General features: G+C 42.8%; 1 protein-coding gene across 4 annotated transcripts in view; it reads right to left on the bottom strand.

Moving 5' to 3' along the window:
• Window positions 1-415: 415 nt before the first annotated feature.
• Window positions 416-25,075, bottom strand: part of cetn4 (centrin 4) — a 34,939-nt gene continuing 10,279 nt past the window's right edge. For 3 of the 4 annotated variants that reach the window (XM_078211318.1, XM_078211310.1, XM_078211326.1), the window contains 4 exons: window positions 11,943-12,098; window positions 7,176-7,304; window positions 6,931-7,068; window positions 416-1,404 (listed from right to left, as the gene is read on the bottom strand). In XM_078211318.1, coding sequence (XP_078067444.1) covers window positions 1,315-1,404; window positions 6,931-7,068; window positions 7,176-7,304; window positions 11,943-12,098 — 513 coding nt within the window. In that variant the 3' untranslated portion in view covers window positions 416-1,314. The remainder of the gene's footprint in view (window positions 1,405-6,930; window positions 7,069-7,175; window positions 7,305-11,942; window positions 12,099-25,075) is intronic. The other variant, XM_078211335.1, reaches the window with a different exon arrangement.

Genomic DNA, 25,075 nt, shown 5'->3' with positions numbered 1-25,075 from the left:
CAGGAAAAAGATATTTCAACTCCCAGCGCAGTATGCCCTCCCCCATTAAAGCTGCCATAGGGGAGGTGAAAATTTCACCCATTAACTCAGTTTTCTCTCTCTACTGATGCTGCCACACCTGCTGTGTATTTCCAGCATTTTCTGTAGTACTAAAGCTGAAATTTAGTTGTATTAGCAAGGAAAAACGAAGGGGACTTTATTATATCTGATCCTTTTGTATTTGAGCAAGGAAGTCATGGTATAGAGATACTGGATACCTGAAATGGAATACTTTCCTATTTTTCAGCACTAACATCCCACAACTTAAATCTGGACACAATTTGAATTTCATCGCATCTCAGTGACGGAAAATACATAAAACATATTTAACTTTGCTCAAAACTACATTGCACAAAATAAAACCAATAATTCTTTTGAAGCTTTTTTAATACAATAGCACAGGCTAATAAAATGACATGTTCAGAGTGTCAAGTCATAATTTGTCATATGTGCCATCAAAACTGGGTGGCTATTTTTTCCCCCAAAAATGAACACCTCTAAAATGTATTAATTTTCAAAATTCAAAAGTTAAAATAAAGATACATTTGTAAAAAAGCGATTACATATCTTACTTCAACTGAAAGTTCACCATTGCCCAGTGATTCCACCAGACCCCAAATAAAATATTAAACGTAGGACCTGTCCATTTATAAAAGAAAAATTAGACTAACCCACAGACAAAATGCAATAAAGATTAAAAGAGCAAGCTTGAGTGATTTGAACGGTACCGCTGGTTAGCTCACTTCAAATATTCACAAACATCTCAAATTAATATTTGACACAAGAGTACCACATAGTTTGTCAGAAGGTAACATACTTGTTTTGCACTTTTTAAAAATACAGTACTTGTTGACCATGTACTGCAATAAGTCTTAAATATGACACCTTTAGTGGAACCACACTTTTGTGGCACTTGAAAGCACATGCTCTATAAAGAGAAAGTGGTATATAATGATTGGGAATGTTACTGTAAAGTCACTGTTAACTGCTACTTCGAAATACTATAGTAAAACTGAATTATACAACACCACCTGCAGCAGCATGGCTCAAGATTCAGCAGATATATAATTTACAAAGTTTTTCACAAAAATGAGCTACCTATTAATAGATGTGAAAGGGAAGGTTGCTTGAATTTTGTATTTTCTGGCTTTATTTTAAACAAATTATATTGCATTCAAATTAACCAAAACCAAACAGATTTTCTTCATTCTTTATTAATTAAATAAAAAACAAGACACAACTAGTACTGCTTTGGAACTGTAGGACAATATTAAATTAATAGAGGCTTGTTTTTTTCATGATCCGCAAAAATTCTTGTTCATTTATCTCACCATCACCATCACGGTCAGCTTCATCAATCATTTCCTGTTTATAAATAGAAAATCAACACATGACTTGAAGTGGCATTTATTCCTATGAGCATAAAACTGTAAACCTATTTGAAAAATATATTTTAAAAAACCTTTCCCCAGAACAGTATACACCTATACTAGCAGATTGCCAGTGGCTTTGCTTACAGTGAACGTGAGGAGGGTAACCCTCTGTGGAGCCCTCTTGGCACTGACTTCTTGTCCAGCCTTTACCCTCAACCTCAGGGTCTACAAATACCTCCGTGGCCCGGCGTGGTCATCACGACTGGCTTTCACTTTTGAAAACCAGTCATGGTTTGCACCACCGCGCAACAAACCATTTAATAATATTAAAATTACGTTAATGTATTGAAATCATCACATCACCATTTCTCAGTTTGAGATCCCACTGGTGCAAATTCCATTTTTGTCTGCTCACAAGATTTAGCAAGTATTATGCTAATGGGGCCGTTAGATCGTGACCATAGTCTCAAGTCAGGATGGTGTGAGACATGGAGGGGAACTTGCAGATGATGGTGTTCTCATATTTTAGCTGGTTGAGGTTGTGGGTTTGGAAACTGGTGTAGAATTAGCCTTGGTGAGTTGCCACAGTAATCTTGTGGAGGGTTCACACTGCTGCCACTGTATTTCGGTTGATGGATGGGGTTTCGATCAAGTGAGCTGCTCTGTTCTGGATGATGTTGAGCGTCTTGAGCATTGTTGGAGCCGCATACTTCCAAGCAAATGGAGAAAATGCTATTGTCCTTTTATTGATGGTAGACAAGCTTCTGGAGTCAGGAATTGGGTTACTCATCTCAGAATTCCCAGTCTCTGGCCTGCTCTTAAGAACATAAGAACATGGAGCAGGAGTAGGCCATCTAGCCCCTCGAGCCTGTTCCGCCATTCAATAAGATCATGGCTGATCTTTTTGTGGACTCAGCTCCACTTATTCGCCTGCTCACCATAACCCTTAATTCCTTTACTGTTCAAAAATGTATCTATCCTTGCTTTAAAAACATTCAATGAGGTAGCCTCAACTGCTTCACTGGGCAGGGAATTCCACAGATTCACAACCCTTTGTGTGAAGAAGTTCCTCCTCAACTCAGTCCTAAATCTGCTTCCCCTTATTTTGAGGCTATGCCCCCTAGTTCTAGTTTCACCCGCCAGTGGAAACAACGTCCCTGCTTCTAATCTATTCCCTTCACAATCTTTTGTAACTACAATATTTATACAGCTGATCTAGTTCAGTTTCTGGTCAATGGTAAGCCCCAGAATGTTCATAGTGAGGGATTCAGCAATAGTAATGTCAAGGGGAGATGAACATTGTGTAATCACCAGAGAACATCCCCATTTTTGAAGGGATGGTCATTGCTGAAATAACTGAAGATGGCAGAACTTGTGCAGCCAATTTTTGGAGCTAAAATTGTTGGCCTCCTTCAGTAACGACCATATTTGTGATAGATAAAAGATAATTTCCCCTGATTCCCATTTACGTCAGTTTCACTTAGACTCCTTATTGCTACACACAGTCAAATGCTGCCTTTATGACAAGGGCAATCACTCTCACCTCTCCTCTTGAGTTCAGATCTTTTGTCTATGATTGGACCTTGTAATGAGGTCAGGAACCAAGTGGTCTGGGCAGAATCCAAACTGAGCAGTTGTTGTTATGCAAGTGCTGCTTGATAGCACCTTCTATCACTTTGCTGATGATCGAGGGGAGGCTAATGGGGCAGTAATTATCCTGTTGGATTAGTGCTGCTTTTTGTGGACAGGATAATAACTGGGAAATTTTCCACATTGTCAGGTACGTGCCAGTGGTGTATCAGTGAATTATTGTTGTGAGGAGAATCTGAGCGTTAGTATTAGTTATCAGTGAATTTTAGTGCGTTACTGCTGGATTAAGACCATAAGACATGGGAACGGAATTAGGCCACTCAGCCCATCGAGTCTGCTCCACCATTCAATCATGGCTGATATTTTTCTCATCCACATAACCCCTAATCCGCTTATCAATCAAGAACCTATCTCTGTCTTAAAAACACTCAATGAGCTGGCCTCCTGGATTAAGTGTTCTACTGCCTCTGGTTCCCCCCTTGGGAATCTCTCTCAACTTTTAGTTTATTCTTTTCCTGCCTATTCAGTTTCCTTTAACTGTCTGCTTTGGGATGGCCTCCTAGTTCTTGGACTTTAACTGGCACAAAATAATGAACAAAAATACTCCATTACTGAACCTGATCATTAGAAGATAAACAATCACATTTTCAGATATCATATGATTAGATCTCAAGGAATACCTCCAAACAGAATTAGCAACACTTATCAGGTGAAGCATATCTGTCCTATACATATTACTCCTGTCACAGAACTAGTCCCAATGTCCAGAAATTTGAGTTTTTCCTTGCACCATTTCTCCAGCCATGTATTTATTCCTTACTTTACTATTCCTGTACTGAATAATACATGAAACTGGGAGTAACCCTCAGATTATTAGCCTCAAGGTCCTCCTCTTAATTTTATCCCCTAATTCCTCCTTCCTAATAGCTTCATTATGAATGAATTTCTTGCTGTTTTCCCTTCTCTCGAAAATAATTTGTACTGGTTTCATTACATTCCTTACACTGTAACCTTGAGATTAACACATAATATTGGACTCTGCACTGTGGTTAAATAATAACCTGCCAATGCTCCTCATTATGAAATCCTCAATTGCTAACATTTTTGCATTTCATACCTGCTCCCTCCCTCAACAACCACTCAACAGTGTCATGGTATTGTTCATGGTCGCTTTCTTTCATGTTATCACCAGCATAATTATTCAGGATTCTCTATTTGCATGTCAGTTCAACATTCTCAAGAAATTTCTATATTACCCCCAGTTTCCACCCTTGCTTATTTTCAACAGCTCACTCAGACTACCTCTGTATATACATAATCCCAGGAACTCTTCAGCCTCACAGACAAGGTCCTATAAACACAAACACTAGGCTGCAAGGGGAAAACGACTTGAGGCTGGTTTGTGAAATTTTTGAAGGTGACAGGACAGGTTATCAATTTGTTTGTAGCAAACAAAGCAGATAGGATTCTGGGCTTTATAAAGAGAGCAAAAATGTACAAAAAGAGAGGAAAATGTACAAAAAGACAGGAAAACATTAGTTTGGTCCCAGCTGCAGGACTGTGTGCAAATCTGGTCCCCAAACTCTAGGAAGGATGTGACTACTTTGGAGAGGGTAGGGAAATGATTTAGTAAAATTGTTATATGGATAAGGGACTGCAATTAGATGGAAAGAAGCTGGAGTTGTTCTCCAGAAGAATAAAACAAATTATCTAAATAGTGCGAAATTACAGAGCTCTGAGGTACAGAGGGATGTGGGTATCCTGGTGCTTGAATGACAAAAGGCTAGTATACAGATAGAGCAAGTAATTAGGTAACCAATGGAATATTGTTGTTTATTATGAGGAAAATTGATTACGAAAGTAGGGAGGTTATGCTTCAGTTGTGCAGGACATTGTTGAGACCACATCTGGAGTATTGGTCTCCATATTTAAGGAAAGATGCAAATGCGTTATAAACAATTCAGAGAAGGTTTACTCGGAATACCAGGAATGGGAAAGTTGTCTTATGAGGAAAGGTTGGAGAGATTATGTTTGTATCCACCAGAGTTTATAAAAGTAAGAGGCAACTTGATTGAAACCTTTAAGATCCTGAGGGGTACTGACAAGGTGAATGTGAAGAGAATGTTTCTTCTTGTTGGAAAATCTAGAACTAGGGATCACTGTTTAACAACGCATTTAAGACAGAGGTGAGGAAAAATTCTCTCTCTGAAGGTTGTAAATTTCTGGAACTCTGTTCTGCAAAATGCAGTGGAAGCAGAATCTTGGAATATTTTTAACGCAGAGCCAGATAGATTCTTGATTAACAAGGGGGTGAAAAATTATTGGGCGTGGGAAGGAATGCAGGGTTGAGGTTACAATCAGATCAGTCATGATCTTATTGAATGACAGAGCAGGCTCAAGTGGCCAAATGGCCACCTTCTGCTCCTAATTTGTGTGTTCCTTAGTACAGAGAAGGCCAAGAAGAGATCTTTTAAAGATGTTTAAAATCTTGAAAGATTTACATACAGTAAACAAAATGAAAGGGTTTCTAATGGCTAAAGTGTCAATAATTGGAGATCAGAAATTTAAGGTAATTGGCAAAAAAAACAGAAGCTACGTAAGGAAAAGCTTCAATTATTAAGAGTCGTTAGGATTTGGAACGCACTGTCTGATAGGGTGGTGGACACAGATTCAACAGTAGTCTTCAAAAAGGAATTGGATAAATATATGAAGGAAAATAAAAGTTGCAAAGATATGGGAAAAAAGCGGGATTGGGATTAACTGGACTGCTCTTCAAAACAGCCAGCACAGACTGGATGGGCGAAATGGCCTTCCTCTATGCTGCGCTATTTTTTTTACGAAGACAATGATTTTGAAAAAGTGAATACAAAATACAAAGCTAAAATGGAATCATGGTGCAGTACATTGGTGCACTGTGAATAAAATGACAGGATGTGGGTTACTAACCACAATTCCCCAAAGAGTGAACTTTAGCTTACCATTAGCTAACTAAAACAAATAACGATTGCGGAACAGGTAAGCAGCAGAGTGGGGGGAGGGGAAGGATGAGGGGGGGAATTAAAGAAAGTAAATGCCGCCACCTATTAATGACTAATGCAATTACAGGAGCTGTAGTGTACAGGAGGTGCTCACATGAGAAAAAAGTCACCCCAGAGAACTCATTGCTTATCTGCTGCAACGTAATATTCATAATAAAACTGATTTAAAAACAATTGAGTGCGAGAGAAGGAACCGCAAGAACAAGCACTAAAAGAGAAAGAGTGTGAGTTTAGGATAAAAACGAGAAACAAATGGAAAGAACACGTAGTAAAAGGAAAGAGGTAAAAAAAAAAAAGGGAAGAGACATAGCAAGAGCAATCAAAGAATATCATTGGGAAAACAATGGTAAGAAAATGAATGCTGCTAGATAAACAAGGCAAGGGTGAAAGAAAGAGAGGCAAGGCAAAAAATGCAACAAAATAATGAGGGGGATAAAGAGGGGAAAGAAAAGGAGAAAAGAAAATTAATAGGAGAAAGAAACAATGGAGAGAAAGAGTGAGCAAAGGGAAAGAGAGTGACAAGAAAGAAAGTAGTGAAAAATAAGAATAAACCAAGAGTGAAGGAACGGAATTGTAAAAAGCATGCTACAGTGAGAAAAACCAAGGGAGAAGCTATGCACGAGGAAGAAACAAAACAAAAGCAGAGACTGAAAAGAGAGAAAGGGAGAATAGAGAAGTGAGGCGAGCTTGTTAGAAAGTGGAAGAAATTATGAGAAAATTGAGCAAAAAGAGAAACATGTCATATTTAGATTCATGGATGTGCTATATCTATATTCACTCAGGTTCTAGTGGTTCCTCCAGCCAAATACAATTGGTAGACATAAGCCAGCATGCTCCGTTTCTGTATTACAACTTTCTTATCCAGAGAAAAACACGCATTAAAAAAACACCTGTAATTCTTCATCAGTTAGATTTTCACCCAGTTCTTTAGCAACTCTCTTAAGGTTTTTGAATGATATCTTGCCAGTGCCATCATCGTCAAACAACCGAAAGGCTTTCAAAATTTCTTCCTTGGAGTCTTTCTCACTCTGGGACAAAAGAAGTGATTTTAGAGATCCTTAATTAACTTTTCAGTATCGTTAATATCTTGAATGCAATTCTTGGCTATTTAATGCACATGTATCTGACATCTCACCATTTTCTGAGTCATCATAGCTAGGAAGTCATTGAAATCAATGCTACCAGATCCTTCCTTGTCAATGTCTGAAATCATCTTCCTTATTTCTTCCTTTTTAGGTTCAAACCCCAATGCACGCATGGCAACCTAAAAGAAAAGGTTAACATGTCATTCCATTCAACTTCATAACATGGACACAACTTAGATATAGAAGGACAGAAGGATGATTTTAAATGAAGAACGATGATTATAAATGAACGTAAACATTTCATGTCTCCACTTTCAACATGGAAGCAATTTGGTTTTTACAGAGTCAGAGTTTTACGATACAGAAAGAGGCCTTTTGGCCTATCATGTCTGCAAGCCATCAAACACCTATATTCTAAACTTATTTTCCCACACTTGCTCCATAACCTTGTATGTCATGGTGTTTTAAGTGCTCTTAAGTATCATGAGTGTTCTAGCCTCTACTTGTATATTGTGAGGATTCTCATCTCTACCACTCTTTTCAGGCAGCAAGTTCCAGATTTCCACCAGCCTCTGGGTAAAAAGGTTTTTTCTCAAATCCTCTCTTAAATTTATGCCCCCTGGTTATTGACCCCTCTACGAAGGGAAAATATCTCTTCCTGTCCATCTTATCTATAGCCTTCATAATTTTGTACACCTCGATGAGGTCCCCCCTCAGACTTCTCTGCTCCGAGGAAACAATCCCAGCCTAACCAGCCTCTCTTTATATCTGAAACACTCCAGCGTAGGCAACATCTTGGTGTACCTCCTCTGTACCTTTCTAGTACAATAACATCTTTCCTATAGTTTGGTGACCAGAACTGCACACATTACTCCAGCTGTGACCTAATGAGCGTTTTATACAGCTCCATCATGACCTCCCTGCTCTTATATTCTATGCCTCAGCTAATAAAGGCAAGTATCCCATATGCCTTCTTAATGACCTTATCCACCTGTTCTTCATTCCTTCCGGGATCTTTGGACACGCACCCAAAGGTTCCTCTGATCCTCTGTACTTCCTAGCTTCCTATCGTTCATTGTCTATTCCCTTGCCTTGTTAGTCCTGAAGCATAGAAATCATCAAATCCTTACAGTGCAGAAGGAGGCCATTCAGCCCATTGAGTTTGCACCAACTCTCCGAAAGAGCATCTTATCCAAGCCCACCCCCCGCCCCATTCCCTTTACGCTCCACACGTACCCCACTAATCCCCCTAACCTACACATCTTAGGACACTAAGGGGCAATTTAGCATAGCCAATTTACCTAACCTGCACACTTTTGTATTGTGGGAAGAAACCCACGCAGACACTGGGAGAATGTGCAAACTCCACACCGTCACCCAAGGCCAGAGTTGAACCTGGGTTCCTGGCGCCGTGATGCAGCAATGCTAACCATTGTGCCACCATCCTCCCAAAATGTATCACGTCATACTTTTCAGGGTGAAATTCCATTTGCCATTATTCTGCCCATTTATATCATCTTGTAATCCAAGGCTTCCTCCTCACTATTTACCACACCATCAATTTTCATGTCAACTGCAAACTTACTGATCACACCCCCACATTCACATCCAAATCATTAATGTACAAATAGCAAGGGACCCAGCACTGATCCCTGTGGCATACCACTGGATATAGACATCCAGTCACAAAAACAATGAGATTCTGTCTTGTGCCACTAAGCCAATTTTGGATCCAATTTGCCAAGGTGCCCTTATGGGCATCTCCTGTGGCCAGTGGGGATTTGAAAATTAGTGTCAGAGGCCCTGCAATCTCCTCCTCTGCTTTACATAACAGCCTATGATACATCATCTGGGACGGGGGATTTATCCACTTTTAAGCCTGCTAGAACTGCTAACACCTCCTCTCCCTCAATGCTAATCTATTCAATTACATCACAGTCCCCTTCCTGCTTTCTATACCTACATCGTCCTTCTCCATAGTGAACACAGATGCAAAATACTCTTTGAATACCTCACCTACATCTTTCAGCTCCACAGAGGTTGCACTTTGGTCACTAATGGAGCTTACTCTTCCCCTGGTTATCCTCAATACACTTATATGTTGGGACTTTCCTTTATTTTGTCCACCAGTGTTTTTTCATGCTCCCTCTTCACTGTTGTAAATTATTTTTAAGTAGATCCTGCACTTCCTATACTCCTGGGACATCCACTGTTTTGACCCACTGCCACTCCCCCAATCTGCCATAAGCCTCCTTTTTTTTTTCCTTATCCAATGCTGTATATCTCCTGACATCCAGGGTTCTCTGGACTTGTTGGTCCCAACCTTTACAGGGACATGCTGGCACTGAACTCTATTTGCTTTTTGAATTACTCTCATTGCTCTGATGTGGATCTTCCCACAAGTAGTTATTCCCAGTCCACTTTGGCAAAATCCTGTCTCATGTTAGAAACATCGAAAAACTACAGCACAAAACAGGCCCTTCGGCCCCACAAGTTGTGCCGAACATATCCCTACCTCTTAGGCATAGAAAAATAGAAAAACTTAGGCATAGAAACATAGAACATGTTATTAAATTCCAATCTAGTACAGAAATGTCAGCATCCTACACATTTGCATATTTTACAGTGTTGGATGCTGAACAGGAGACACCCAAGGTAGTAAATATCAACCTTTGCTCAGTAACTAATATTAGGTTTCCCTAGTTTGGGCACCTTTCTTTACCATCCAAGCTTCCAAAAGACAGAAAAATAGAAACTTGTATTTATATAGCACCTTTCACAATGTCAGGATGCCCAAAGCATCACAATGATATATTTTGGAAATATAGGCTGCGATTCTCCTATCCCGCTGCACTAATTTTTTAGCGCAGCGGGCCCGGAGAATCGCACAGGGGGTGATGCACAGGATTCATGCAAGAGTTCACATCCTGCTCGTCTCCCAGCGTCGGATTTCTGATATTTTAAATATCATTTAAATGCCATTAGCAGGCTCGAGATTGAATTCTCTGGGCCTGCTAGCCTCTCCCACCCTGCCAGAGTATTTCACTGCAGCGGGGTTTACAGTAGCTCCCCACTTTCAGGGAACTAGTGGCCCGACTCTGTTGGAGTGAAGGGGGGGGGGGGGCAATCGGGGCCCCAGGACATTGGACAGTGGCGGGGTGGTGCCCTCTGGGCATTGACACCCTGGCAGTGCCAGCCTGTGCCCTCTGGCACTGCCCATACCCAGGGCATGGGGCATATGGGAGCGATTGGTGGAGGTTTTCTCATGAATTCTGCACTTAGAATTTTTTTGGGAGAATTTCACCCAAAGTAACTGTTGCAATGTAGGGAAAGATAACCAATCGATGCTCACTGAGGGAACATCAGTCAAAATATGTAGGTGCGGGGAGAGATTTATAGGCTTCTGTGAGCTACTTTACCTTGCAAATACAACCCTGCATACCATTGTCCATTTAGAAAAAAATAGAATTAATCACAGCTCAAGTCTGTTTTATGTCAGAGTTACAGACAGGGTTTAATTAGTTACATTTGCAGCACTGACCTAATGTGTGGCCATGAGGATCATAAAACAAGGGGCGGCACGGTAGCACAGTGGTTAGCACTGCTGCTTCGCAGCTCCAGGGTCCCAGGTTCGATTCCCGGCTCGGGTCACTGTCTGTGTGGAGTTTGCACATTCTCCTCGTGTTTGCGTGGGTTTCCTCCGGGTGCTCCGGTTTCCTCCCACAGTCCAAAGATGTGCGGGTTAGGTTGATTGGCCAGGTTAAAATTGCCCGAGATGCGTAGGTTAGAGGGATTAGCGGGTAAAATATGTGGGGGTAGGGCCTGGGTGGGATTGTGGTCGGTGCAGACTTGATGGGCCGAATGGCCTCCTTCTGCACTGTAGGGTTTCTATGATTCTATGAATACATAGATCAAGTTGTTTTATAAAGTTTTAAAACTTGAAAAAAATCCGATTTGTTTGATTTACAAAATACTGCGTGGGGCGGGGGGGAATTCTCCGACCTCCCAGCCACATGTTTCTCGACAGCGGGATGTAGTGCGCTGTTCACTGGTGGCAGGATTCTCTGGTCCCGCTGCTGTCAATGGGATTTCCCATTGATGTCACCCCATGCTGCTGCGAAATTCGCGGGACGGGTGCGCTGCCAGCGGGACCGGAGAACCCTGCTGACATGAACAGCCGGAGAATTCCCCCAAGTATTATTTTATTTAGTTATTAGAAATATTAAAATATATTAATTTACTTTTTAGCACATCAGCGTGGTTAAGGGTGGTTTTTGGTCCAAGATTAATTTCAAGAATTAAGCACATAATCTCAAATGACACTGGTCGCACATATTATCAAAATGCAGTCCTTTCCTTAACACCGTAATGGATCTTAAAAATCCATATCCATGATGGGGGGGTGGGGGGTCCCGTGGCCATAGTGGGGTTCCTTTTTTCAGATGGGGGCACCCTGTAAAAACAGTGCACCTGCCCCTTCTACTTTTTTTCTCTCAAAGCGTTCAAAGTATGACGGAAAAACCCAGCAAGGTCACTGTTGGGCTGCCCTCCACTTTTCCGGTCTGAGACAAAACTTTGAAGAAAAAACCAAAAATTCCACCCATCATTTGCCTACCGGTAATGTATTTAAAGTATTTTAAGATGCAGCAAGACACACTATAATTACAATTTTCTTTTCATGCAAACTTAAGTTTTAGATTTTTGTTTGCATGGATTTTCCAAAGAACTGCAAAGACTCTTCTAATTCTACCTCTAAGAATGGATATTTTAAAAATAAAATGTAGCATAACATTTATGTTGGTATTATTTAAAAACACCTTGATTTCCTTTACATCAATAGTTCCAGAACCATCAGTATCAAACAAATCAAAAGCCTCCCGGATTTCTTGCTTTTGTTCCTCTGTTAGATCAGGTCTTGGTCCAGATTTTTTGCGCTGTGAAGGTCCAATACCACTTTTCCTGAAGCTTGCTGCCTAAAGAAGGATTAAAAATTTCTTAAGGTGATTGACATATACATTTATATGGTTAATGTTTGTGCAAACAGTGCTTACTCCACCCTATTTAATAGAACCACAGAGGTTTATAGTACAGAAGGAGGCCATTCGGTCCATTATGTCTCTGCTGTCTCTTTCCTAGAACAATCCAAATCAGTTATTTTTCACTAGTCCCTCCCCAAAATTTCACATTTTCTCAAATTTAACCATGTGGCACAAAGCGTTCCTTGTCCCAACAATTGCTGCGAAAAAACATTTCTTTTAAAATCGCGTGCTCTGTGGTTCTTTAAATTGATGAAACCTCATAAGACTCCTCAAACAGAGGACTTCATACTTCACTTTTGATTTTATCTGAATTCTTAATCATTTTAAAACTATGTTAAATTTTCTTTTAGTCTTTGCTACTCCAGTTGAAATAGTCCCAATATCCCAAAACTCTGCTAACAACTTGGGTTTGCCAATGCTCATGTACTGTATTCTTTGGTACCGTTTTCTTAGAGTATTATTAATGGATAGAATTTTCCATTTTGGAGACTAAAGGCAGAATTCACTCATTTTGAGACCAAGTGTGGTGGCAGGCGCTTTTGCTGCTGACCAGAATATTAGATCCTGCATCAGGTTCAGCACTTCAAGGCTCATTAATTATGCATTAGAGAGTTACCGGCTGACTTTTCTGGTGGGCTCGCAGCTGACTCGCCTGCTTGCTTTCAGCTGACGGGTTCAAAGGTCCTAGCACCGTATTAACCAGTCCAGCACACTCATATCACTCTTTCCAGCCCACACATCTTCAGTGGACTGTGCAGGGTGTCAGCAATCCAGGCAGAAAAGGCTAGCAGCCTCAAGAAGAAGTCTGTTCCTCATTCAAACACCACCTCCACATGCCCCTCCCCCCACATCACCTGTGAGGTGCCCATAACCCACTTAGACCTCCACCTATCATATCTGAAGTTTTTGTTCATCCCCTTATAGTAATCAAGGTCGTATTCCTTTGACTCCCTTGTTTGTGAACTTTTCATGCAGTCTCGTCAGGGTCCAACTTCCCTCCCATCAGACCCTCCTCTGCCTTCCATTGGTCATCTTCTGCATCACCTCTTTGCTCCTGTGTGCCATTGTGAGTCCTCGTTCTTCCCCGCACCAGCTCTTAGCATAGCTCTCCTTCCACAATGCCTTAACCACACACCTTGCGGTGTAAATTTACCGATGTAAATTTCAACTGATGTGACACAAGATTGGAGGCCTGATGGGATGCTGGCAGGCAGCTCTTTTAATGTACATTCATGAGATGCAAGTGCCATTTGCACCACCCGCCAGCAAGAAGTGTGATCCGCCACTGGGAGAATTGCAACATGATTTTACATTGGCGGGTTTCTGACCTTTTGGCTCCCGCCAGATTCACCGTACCCACCTGCCACCAAACCTACCACGGATTAGATGGGAGAATTCTGCCCTCAGTCTGGTGACCATAAGAAATAGGACTGGAGTAGGCCATTCGACCATTCAAACCTGCTCTGCAATTCAATAGGATTATCACTGATCCGACCGACATTCATGTCCACTTTCCAGTCTTTATCCTATAACCCTTGATTTCCTTACTGATCAAAAATCTATCGCAGCCTTAAATATACACAAGGAGCTGGATTTTCCAGCCGCACTTGCCCCAAAACTGGAAAATCTTCCCCAAGGTCAACAGACGTTACCATAGTCCGCCCTTCGCCCACTCCGATTCCCATAGCAGACGGAACAGGAAAATTCATCACAAGGACTCTGATCTCACAGCTCTCTGCGGCAAGGAGTTCCAAACATTCACAACCATCTGAGAGAAAAAATTCCTCCTCATTTCAGTCTTAAATTGATGCCCTTTTATTCTGAGACTATGCCCTCTGGTTCTAGAATCCCCTATGAGGGGAAACATCCTCTTAGCATTTACCCAGTCAAGCCCCTTAAGAATCCTATATATTTCACTGAGATCCCCTCTCATTCTTCTAAATGCTAAAGAGTTTTGTCCCAACCTGTTTAACTTTTCTTCATAAGACAAACACTCCATTCCTGGGATCATCCTAGTGAACCTTCTCTGGACTGCTTCTAATGAAATGTCTTTCCTTAAAAAAGGGAACCAAAACTGCTCACAGTACTCCAGATGTGGGGGATTATAGGGCCTTGCTCATTCCGAAACTGTAAAATCCCACCCGAGGTCATCGGACCTTTCCATCATCCGCCCCTCACCCGCTCTGATTCCCATGGTGGGCAGGATGGTAAAATTCCAGCCGTGGTCTCACCAGTAGCTTGCACAGTGGCAGCAAGACTTCCCTCCTCTTATACTTCAGCCCCCTTGAAATAAGAGCCAACATTCCATTAGCCTTCCTGATTATTTGCTGCACCTGTGTGCCAGCTTTGTTACGTGCACTAGTACCCCCAAGTCCCTTTGTGTAGTTTTTCTCCATTTAAATAATAGTTATTTTGTTCTCCCTTTCAAAATGACCAACTTCACATTTTCCCACACTATACTCCATTTGCCAACTTTTTACCCACTTACTAAACCTAGAAATATCTCTGTAAACTGTTTGCATCCCTCTTGCAACTTGCCTTTCCACCTATTTTTGTGTAATCTGCAAATTTGGCTACAGTACATCTGCTTCCTGACTCCAAGTCATTATATATATTGTAAACAATATAGTGTGGTTCCAGCACTGATCCCTGTGGAACCCTACTTGTTACAGGTTGCCAAACTGAAAAAAACTTCTTGCCCCCACTCACCCACTCACTGTTTCCTGCGCATTAGCCAGTTCTCTATCCATGACGACACCACAGGCTCTTTATCTTATGACTTAACCTTTTGTGAGGGATCTCATCAAATGCCTTCTGGAAGACCAAATATAACACATCTACTGGTTCCCCTCTATCCACTTTGGTTGAAACTTCCTTTGAAAACCTAAATAAGGCATGATTTCCCTTTCATGAAACTATGTTGACTCTGCTCGATTAGATCATGATTTTTCAAATGTGCTGCTATTACTTCCTTAATAATTGATTCCAACATGTTTCCACCAATAGATGTTAGTCTAATCTGCTGATAGTTACCCACTTTTTGCCCCTCTCCCTTTTCGAAAAGGGGTGGCACACTGGAAGTTTTCCAATCTTTTGGTGTTCTCCAGAATCCAAGAAATTTTGGAAAATTACAATCAATGCATCCACTATCTCTGTAGCTACATCTTTTAGAATCCTGGGATGCAAGCCATCGGGGCCAGGGGATTTATCTGCCTTTAGCCCCATTTATTTGTCTAATACTATTTTTCTAGTGATGGTAATAGTACTTAATTCCTCCCCTCTATTCATTGGTGTTAATGGGATGTTTGAAGTGTCTTCCACCATAAAGACTGATGCAAAATATCTGTTTCTATAGTCTTTGCAACTATCATTGACTTTTACCTCCTTATATGCTATTTCTTTCAACTTAATACTCTCCTTAACTTCCTCGGTTAGCCACGATTGGGTTATCCCTCTCTTAGAATTTTTCCTCCTTACTGGGATATATTTTTGCTGAGAGTCATGAATTACCTCCTTAAATGTCTGTCACTGCTTGCTTACTGTCTTTCCTGCTAATCTATCTGCCCAGTCCACTTTAGCTAACTTTATCCTCATTTTATTGTAATTCCCTTTATTTATCAGTTGTTTCTGACCCAAGTTTTTCCACCCTCAAACTGAATATTAAATTTGATCATACTATGATCACTACTTTCTAAGGAACATTTTACTCCGAGGTCATTTAGTAAACCTGCTTCATTACCCATTACCAGATCCAAGATAGCCTGCTCCCTGGTTGGCTCCATGACAATGTTATAGGAAACTATTGCCAATGTACTCCAATGAATTTGTTTCATAGCCATCCTTTCCAACTCGATTAACCCAATCAACATGAAAATCAAAATCACCCCATAATTATAGATGGGATATTCAGGATAATTCCCAACAGATGGTGGGACGGTGAGCATGCACGATCTTCCACTTTTCAGTTCATTAATTAAGCATCAGCGAGGAACTTTGGCAAACTTGGCAGTGGGGTGGGTAGTATATAGTATACTACCCACCCCACTTTGCAGTGGGGTGGGTAGTATATCACCTGCCCTGCTGTTACTTCATAGGGACGAAGGTCCTAGTGCCATAGTTAAACGGTACCCAGATGGACATTCACTCATTGCAGGCTAGAAGCTCTGTATTATTCCTTTGGAGTCCTTGCATCCGCAGCTTAAGATTGGAGAAGCTTGCAGATGAGAGCATCCAGGTCCCAGGACATACAATTTTTGTTCATCTCTAAACAACAGCGCAGCTGACGATATACCCGTGCTTGGCCCAAGCTCACCGTTGCTGTGGTCCATGTTTGCCAGCTTCTGACTTTATACAGGCCTCGCTGCCTTTTACTGCTTAGACTTTCGCTTCTCCTGTCCCTGTACCAACTTGTGATGAGTCTTCCATCTCCTCATTTGGATGAGAACCATTACCAAAACAGGGTTGCCTGCAACCTGCTTCATCAGTGGCTGAATGAATGATGTGATAAATTTAGTGTGCATATCCTTCACAGGTTTCCCTCCGTCTGAAAGCCAGCAGACTAGTGCTAAGCTCTTCACCAGGTCTCTATCTAGCATTACATCCCATCCCACTCCTTCCAGGTAAAGGACATCTTGGAGGACCAGAGATGGATGTTCCACTCATTCACAAGTGGAACTTTTTCAAGGAACAAATACTGGGTGTCCTTGATAGGTGTGTCCCTGTCAGGCAGGGAGGAAATGGCCGAGTGAGGGAACCATGGTTCACGAAAGAGGTGGAATGTCTTGTGAAAAGGAAGAGGGAAGCTTATGTAGGGATGAGGAAACAAGGTTCAGATGGCTCGATTGAGGGTTACAAGTTAGCAAGGAACGAGCTGAAAAAGGGGCTTAGGGGAGCTAGGAGGGGACATGAGAAGTCCTTGGCGGGTCAGATCAAGGAAAACCCCAAGGCTTTTTACTCTTATGTGAGGAATAAAAGAATGACCAGGGTGAGGTTAGGGCCGGTCAAGGACAGTAATGGGAACTTGTGTATGGAGTCAGTAGAGATAGGCGAGGTGATGAATGAATACTTTTCTTCTGTGTTCACCAAGGAGAGGGGCCATGTTTTTGAGGAAGAGAAGGGTGTTACAGGCTAATAGGCTGGAGGAAATAGATGTTCGGAGGGAGGATGTCGTGGCAGTTTTGAATAAACTGAAGGTCGATAAGTCCCCTGGGCCTGATGAAATATATCCTAGGATTCTTTGGGAGGCAAGGGATGAGATTGCAGAGCCTTTGGCTTTGATCTTTGGGTCCTCACTGTCCACGGGGATGGTGCCAGAGGACTGGAGAGTGGCGAATGTTGTTCCTCTGTTTAAGAAAGGGAATAGAAATGACCCTGGTAATTATAGACCGGTTAGTCTTACTTCGGTGGTTGGTAAGTTGATGGAAAAGGTCCTTAGGGATGGGATTTACGACCATTTAGAAAGATGCGGATTAATCCGGGATAGTCAGCACGGATTCGTGAAGGGCAGGTTGTGCCTCACAAATTTGATTGAATTTTTTGAGGAGGTAACTAAGTGTGTTGATGAAGGTAGGGCAGTTGATGTCATACACATGGATTTTAGTAAGGCGTTTGATAAGGTCCCCCATGGTCGGTTTATGATGAAAGTGAGGAGGTGTGGGATAGAGGGAAAGTTGGCCGATTGGATAGGTAACTGGCTGTCTGATCGAAGACAGAGGGTGGTGGTGGATGGAAAATTTTTGGACTGGAGGCAGGTTGCTAGCGGAGTGCCACAGGGATCAGTGCTTGGTCCTCTGCTCTTTCTGATTTTTATTAATGACTTAGAGGAGGGGGCTGAAGGGTGGATCAGTAAATTTGCTGATGACACCAAGATTGGTGGTGTAGTGGATGAGGTGGAGGGCTGTTGTAGGCTGCAAAGAGACATAGATAGGATGCAAAGCTGGGCTGAAAAATGGCAAATGGAGTTTAACCCTGATAAATGTGAGGTGATTCATTTTGGTAGGACTAATTTAAATGTGGATTACAGGGTCAAAGGTAGGGTTCTGAAGACTGTGGAGCAACAGAGAGATCTTGGGGTCCATATCCACAGATCTCTAAAGGTTGCCACTCAAGTGGATAGAGCTGTGAAGAAGGCCTATAGTGTGTTAGCTTTTATTAACAGGGGGTTGGAGTTTAAGAGCCGTGGGGTTATGCTGCAACTGTACAGGACCTTGGTGAGACCACATTTGGAATATTGTGTGCAGTTCTGGTCACCTCACTATGAGAAGGATGTGGAAGCGCTGGAAAGAGTGCAGAGGAGATTTACCAGGATGCTGCCTGGTTTGGAGGGTAGGTTTATGAGGAAAGGTTGAGGGAGCTAGGGCTGTTCTCTCTGGAGCGGAGGAGGCTGAAGGGAGACTTAATAGAGGTTTATAAAATGATGAAGGGGATAGATAGAGTGAACGTTCAAAGACTATTTCCTCGGGTGGATGGAGCTATTACAAGGGGGCATAACTATAGGGTTCATGGTGGGAGATATAGGAAGGATATCAGAGGTAGGTTCTTTACGCAGAGAGTGGTTGGGGTGTGGAATGGACTGCCTGCAGTGATAGTGGAGTCAGATACTTTAGGAACATTTAAGCGGTTATTGGATAGGCACATGGAGCACACCAGCATGATAGGGAGTGGGATAGCTTGATCTTGGTTTCAGATAAAGCTCGGCACAACATCGTGGGCCGAAGGGCCTGTTCTGTGCTGTTCTATGTTCTATACATGAGTGTGTATGGAGATGTTGCTCTTTGATAAGGGTGATTAGATCCATGTGCAGGAAGTCTCATGTAAACATTTTCCACTTGTCTCCACTATGTTTTGAACTCTTATAGAGACCATTGCCTCGAAAGCATAGAAGACCAATAATCCTATATCAGTCATGACCATTCACCTGGGAGGATGGAAGTTTGGGAATTACAAGTTGGTTGTCCTTCATCAGCTGTGCCCCTTGAAGCTATCCACCTCCAGCCCTTCATCTGTCTCTGACTGCGGACGATGGCACAGAATGAATGGCAGCTCCACACCTTGCTGGGATCTCAATGTTATGAGACCCATGAGCCAGGAACCAACCTGCTGCAATGCAGCCTTCACCAACACAACTGAACATATTTGACATCCAGTTGCCTCAAGGCTATTAGGGTGTCACTTTAGTCAGCTGTTTGTGCTGAACTTGAAGTCCACTGGTCCCAAAAGGATCCTCCTCCCACTTCAAATTTCATATACAGAGCATCTGCGTTGTCAAGTGCAGCCATAAGAAAATGGGAGTGCAACTTTTCAAACACACTCCAAAGCCTTCTACCCTTCCATTCGCACCAACCTCCACCCATCATCATAGACCCATCCAATATCACCATTCCTCTTCTTTCTGTTACATTTGATCCTCCCCGATCCCAATAACCAGTCATCTGCACATACCATTCCTCTTCTCAGAGCCAATACCGATTACTATCCCTATACTCACCCTGCCCCTCCCATTATCCAAGTCTTGTCCCGTTCCCTGACCCACTCAATGATGACTTCACCTACCAGACTCACCCTGAACCCGCCACCTTACTGCAGCCTACTATCCCCTCTGACTTAGGGTACTGTTGGCAGGATGGAACAGTCAGAGTTCTACTCCAGGACCTCACCAATCCTGCCCTCTAAGACCAGCTCCCCCTTCCCCGGGCACCCCACCTATCTTTCCCTGTACACCTGCTTCCCTGTCTAACCTTGGAGCTGCCTGTGATACAAACACTTGAAATCTCGCAGAGACTCTTTGTTCATGTACCTAGAGATCATGTACCTAGATGCCATTGATGAACTGAAACTCTCCAGGTGCATACTAGTCCTGAAACAGACCACTAATTATCCACTGTGGGCACTAGATTTGGATTGGGAAAATATTAACTTTACTCCAAAAAGCAATTGGGAATAAACTCTTATACTAAAGCAAGCGAAATGCACAACTGAGTCCTTGTTAATGTTGTTCAGTATATTAGCAAAGAGCTCCATTTCACTAATTGGGAATCTAAATGTGCATTTTCAATTAGAAAATAAAAACTAAGAAATAGAACTGTTCTTTGGTACATAATCTCAATGCACAATTACACAGCATAAGCTTAGGTTTTGAGTAAGACAAAATGTGTGGGAGTCTTTTGATGGTTGTCTGTGCTTTACATCCTTAACAACTGTTCAGTTGTTATCTGCTAAAATGGTCTGTAACCTGGATGAAAACACTAGCACAATGGAGCACTGACTCAATCAATTGGACTAAACCGTACTACGCCAGAAGAAAGCAAGCTCAACCAATAATGAACAGCTCCAAAAGGCAATGATGGCAAACAGCAAACAACATCTAACCATGATCTGAATGGAGGACTGGGATGGATCTAGCATGTCTTATGAGAAACAACATCATCAGCCATCATTCCAATGAAGTCAATGCACCACTCCCAACTGATAGACACAAATTTAGAAGCTACATTAATGAGCGGTGTCTGAAAGATTCATGCCAGAATTCCAAAATTTGATAAAAGACAAAGGCTGGAATATTACTAGACTTTTGGCAATGTGCTGGGGCAGGGGGGGGGGGGGGGGGAAGGTTGGCAAAAACATGTGGGAAGGTGCTGTGGAGTGTGATGGAGGGGGTGTGTAACATACCAAAATCTTCCCATTTCCATGCCAATTTGCAACAACAGGAAAGGTGGCAGGTGGCACTCGCCTAGCACCCAACTGAGCCACTTAAGTGGCCAATTATGGACCACCTCCAACTTGCAGTGGCTTTTACCCCACATTGACAGGGTCCAATGCTGCGTGGAGCCTGTCCACTAAAACCTCCCAGCAGGCTCTGGGGTGGAGCGTAGACCATCTTTTTGGGCACTTCATGGCCCATAGAAGGGCCCCTTGACAGCAATGGCTGCCATCAGCAATGGTGCCAGCTGTTCCTCATGATCCCCTCCACCAACCCCCATCAACGGAGCCTACCTGCCTCCAACATCCCCCAAGAATACTTATCACTCTTCAGTGGCAATACTGCTGGCCCTTTGATTAGGCTGGCATCTTGGAGAAAAGCTGTCATCCTTAATAGGAATGGCAGCCCTGGCAGGAGCCAGTTACTTGATCACTGCCAGGAAAATGCTTCCCCAAGTCCCACTATTAGCCTACGTGGGGTCACCTCCTGCTTTCAATGCTGGACTTCGGCCAACATGGCAAAAGTTTGGCCAAAGAGTTAAAAGTCCTGTTAAGAAAACTGGTAAATGTGTGCTCAGTAAATAAATATGTGCAATACATTTTAACTACTTGCATTGTGATCCTAAGTTTGAACTTTATTTGACCCTTCTTCAATCTGACTGGGAGAAGGCTACATAATTGCTTGCGCTCTCCCCACAAATTCCAGATCCAGGACACCATGCTGAAATGGATTTCTAAATATTCAAAGTTCTAGTGCAAAAGCCCAGGGAACATCTATGGACAAATGCAAGTTTATGGACAAATGGGGCGGCACGATAGCACAGTGGTTAGCACTGCTGCTTCACAGCTCCAGGGATCTGGGTTCGATTCCCGGCTTGGGTCACTGTCTGTGTGGAGTTTGCACATTCTCCTCGTGTCTGCGTGGCTTTCCTCCGGGTGCTCATGTTTCCTTCCACAGTCCAAAGATGTGTGGGTTAGGTTGATTGGCCATGCTAAAATTGCCCTTAGTGTCCTGAGATAAGAACGATTGGCCATGCTAAAATTGCCCTTAGTGTCCTGAGATAAGAAATAGGAGCAGGAGTAGGCCATCTAGCCCCTCGAGCCTGCCCCGCCATTCAATAAGATCATGGCTGATCTGAAGTGGATCAGTTCCACTTACCCGCCTGATCCCTATAACCCCTAATTCCCTTACTGATCAGGAATCCATCTATCCGTGATTTAAATATATTCAACGAGGTAGCCTCCACCACTTCAGTGGGCAGACAATTCCAGAGATTCACCACCCTTAACTGACCCCCCTTTATTTTGAGCCTGTGCCCTCTAGTTCTAGCTTCCTTTCTAAGTGGAAAGAATCTCTCCACCTCTACCCTATCCAGCCCCTTCATTATCTTATAGGTGTCTATAAGATTCCCCCTCAGCCTTCTAAATTCCAACGAGTACAAACCCAATCTGCTCAGTCTCTCCTCATAATCAACACCCCTCATCTCTGGTATCAACCTGGTGAACCTTCTCAGCACTCCCTCCAAGGCCAATATATCCTTCCGCAAATAAGGGGACCAATACTGCACACAGTATTCCAGCTGCAGCCTCACCAATGCCCTGTACAGATGCAGCAAGACATCTCTGCTTTTATATTCTATCCCCCTTGCGATATAGGCCAACATCCCATTTGCCTTCTTGATCACCTGTTGCACCTGCAGACTGGGTTTTTGCGTCTCATGCACAAGGACCCCCAGGTCCCTCTGCACAGCAGCATGTTGTAATTTCTGTCCATTTAGATAATAATCCAATTTGCTATTATTTCTTCCAAAGTGAATAACCTCGCATTTGTTAACGTTATACTCCATCTGCCAGATCCTCGCCCACTCACTCAGCCTGTCCAAATCTCTCTGCAGACCTTCTACGCCCTCCACACGATTCACTTTTCCACTTATCTTTGTTACCCTACATTCAGTCCCCTCCTCCAGATCGTCTATATAAATGGTAAATAGTTGAGGCCCCAGTACCGATCCCTGCGGCACGCCACTAGTTACCATCTGCCAACCAGAAAAGCACCCATTTATTCCGACTCTCTGCTTCCTGTCGGATAGCCAATCCCCAATCCATGCTAACACCCTACCCCCAACTCCGTGTGACCCAATCTTCTTCAGCAACCTTTTGTGAGGCACCTTATCAAACGCCTTTTGGAAATCCAAAAACACCGCATCCACCGGTTCCCCTCCATCAACCGCACTAGTCACATCTTCATAAAAATCCAACAAGTTCGTCAAGCACGACTTTCCCCTCATGAATCCATGCTGCGTCTGCTTAATCAAACCATTCTTATCCAGATGGCCTGCTATTTCTTCTTTAATGATGGATTCCAGCATTTTCCCAACTACAGACGTTAAGCTAACCGGCCTGTAGTTACCTGCCTTTTGTCTATTTCCTTTTTTAAACAGTGGCGTAACATTAGCTGTTTTCCAATCTGCCGGCACTACCCCAGAATCCAACGAATTTTGATAAATAACCACTAACGCAACCGCTATTACCTCTGACATTTCTTTCAGTAACCTGGGATGCATTCCATCCGGGCCCGGGGACTTGTCCACCTTCAGTCCCGTTAGTCTACCAAGCGCTGCCTCCCTGGTAACATTAATTGTATTGAGTACCTCTCCTCCTACCAACCCTCTATCGTTAATATTCGGTAAACTATTTGTGTGTTCCACCGTGAAGACCGACACAAAAACATATTTAAAGTTTCAGCCATTTCCTCATTTCCCACTATTAAATCCCCCCTCTCGTCCTCCAAGGGTCCAACATTCACTCTTGCCACTCTATTCCTTTTTATATATTTGTAAAAGCTTTTACTATCATTTTTTATATTTAGAGCTAGCCTAGCTTCATAACCTATCTTTCCTTTCTTTATCGCTTTCTTAGTCGTTCTTTGTTGTTTCTTAAAGTTTTCCCAATCTTCTGATTCTCCACTATTTTTGGCCACTCTGTACGCATCGGTCTTTAATTTAATACTCTCCTTAATTTCCTTCGTTATCCACCGCTGGTTATCCCTTTTCTTACAGTCCTTCTTTATCACCTGAATATATTGTTGCTGAGTACTGAAAAGGATCTCTTTAAAAATCCTCCACTGTTCCTCAGTTGTCCTACCTACCAGTCTGCTCTCCCAGTCCACCTTAGCCAATTCAGCCTTCATCCTATCGTACTTCCCTCTGTTCAAATAGAGGACAGTGGTATGGGAACCTACTTTCTCCTCTTCCATTTGTATCAGAAATTTGACCATATTGTGATCACTTGACCCAAGAGGGTTAGAGGGATTAGTGGGTAAATATGTAGGGATATGGGGATAGGGCCTGGGTGGGATTGTGGTCGGTGCAGACTCGATGGGCCGAATGGCCTCTTTCTGTACTGTAGGGTTTCTATGATTTAACGAATGGCTTATGTCATCCGCTTGCTGTTGACCACAAAATCCAAGTCCTTATAATGGCAATCATCTTGAAGTCTACTTTTCTCTCACATGAATTCCCTCAGCTCTGTTCGCTTATCTTAATAACTAGGGTGCTTTAACCTTGGATTACATCCAATGGACCACTTCTTCACCCTTTTCAAAGCCGCAAAATCATCCACCATGATGAGAACACCAAAACCAGCACAGTATTCCAAATGTGACTTGCTCAAACTATATCTCGCGATATCAAAAACCGCTGAGAGCACTGGACAGAGCAAAAACAATGGCCCGTACCTTTCTCAGTGTGGCAATCTCGGTGCTTTGCCACTTATGACAGAAGTAACCATGTTGTAATTACAAAGCCCCTGTCTCAACCAGCCTTCCTCCCTCAGGCTGGGTGAGAAAGGAGCAACGAAGTGCACCTCTGGCCACATCAATACAGAGTAACTGGGGGCAGGAAACAAAAGAAATACCCTTTTTACAATATCAGCCGCATAAAGGGGATGTTTAAAGGGACAATTTCAAGGGAGAAGGTAAGTTTCAAAGACAAATGGTTCAGACAATCGGATGGAGAGAAGTTGGGTTGAAGTGGAGGGGGACGGTGGTGGGGGGGGGGGGGAAAGAGTGGAGAGGTGGGGGTCAGACCGAGAGGTCAGGTCGGGGGTGGGATGGTGTAGAGGATCCACTGGGGGGTCATGTGTGTGAGGGGTGTCATGTGCAAGGCTAGGTCTGAGTGTTTCATTAGTTACTCTGGAATTAGAAGTCATTTTTT

The sequence above is a fragment of the Mustelus asterias genome, chromosome 1 (genome assembly GCF_964213995.1).
Source record: "Mustelus asterias chromosome 1, sMusAst1.hap1.1, whole genome shotgun sequence".
NCBI classification, from domain to species: domain Eukaryota; kingdom Metazoa; phylum Chordata; class Chondrichthyes; order Carcharhiniformes; family Triakidae; genus Mustelus; species Mustelus asterias.
This window is presented reverse-complemented; position numbering and strand designations above follow the sequence as displayed.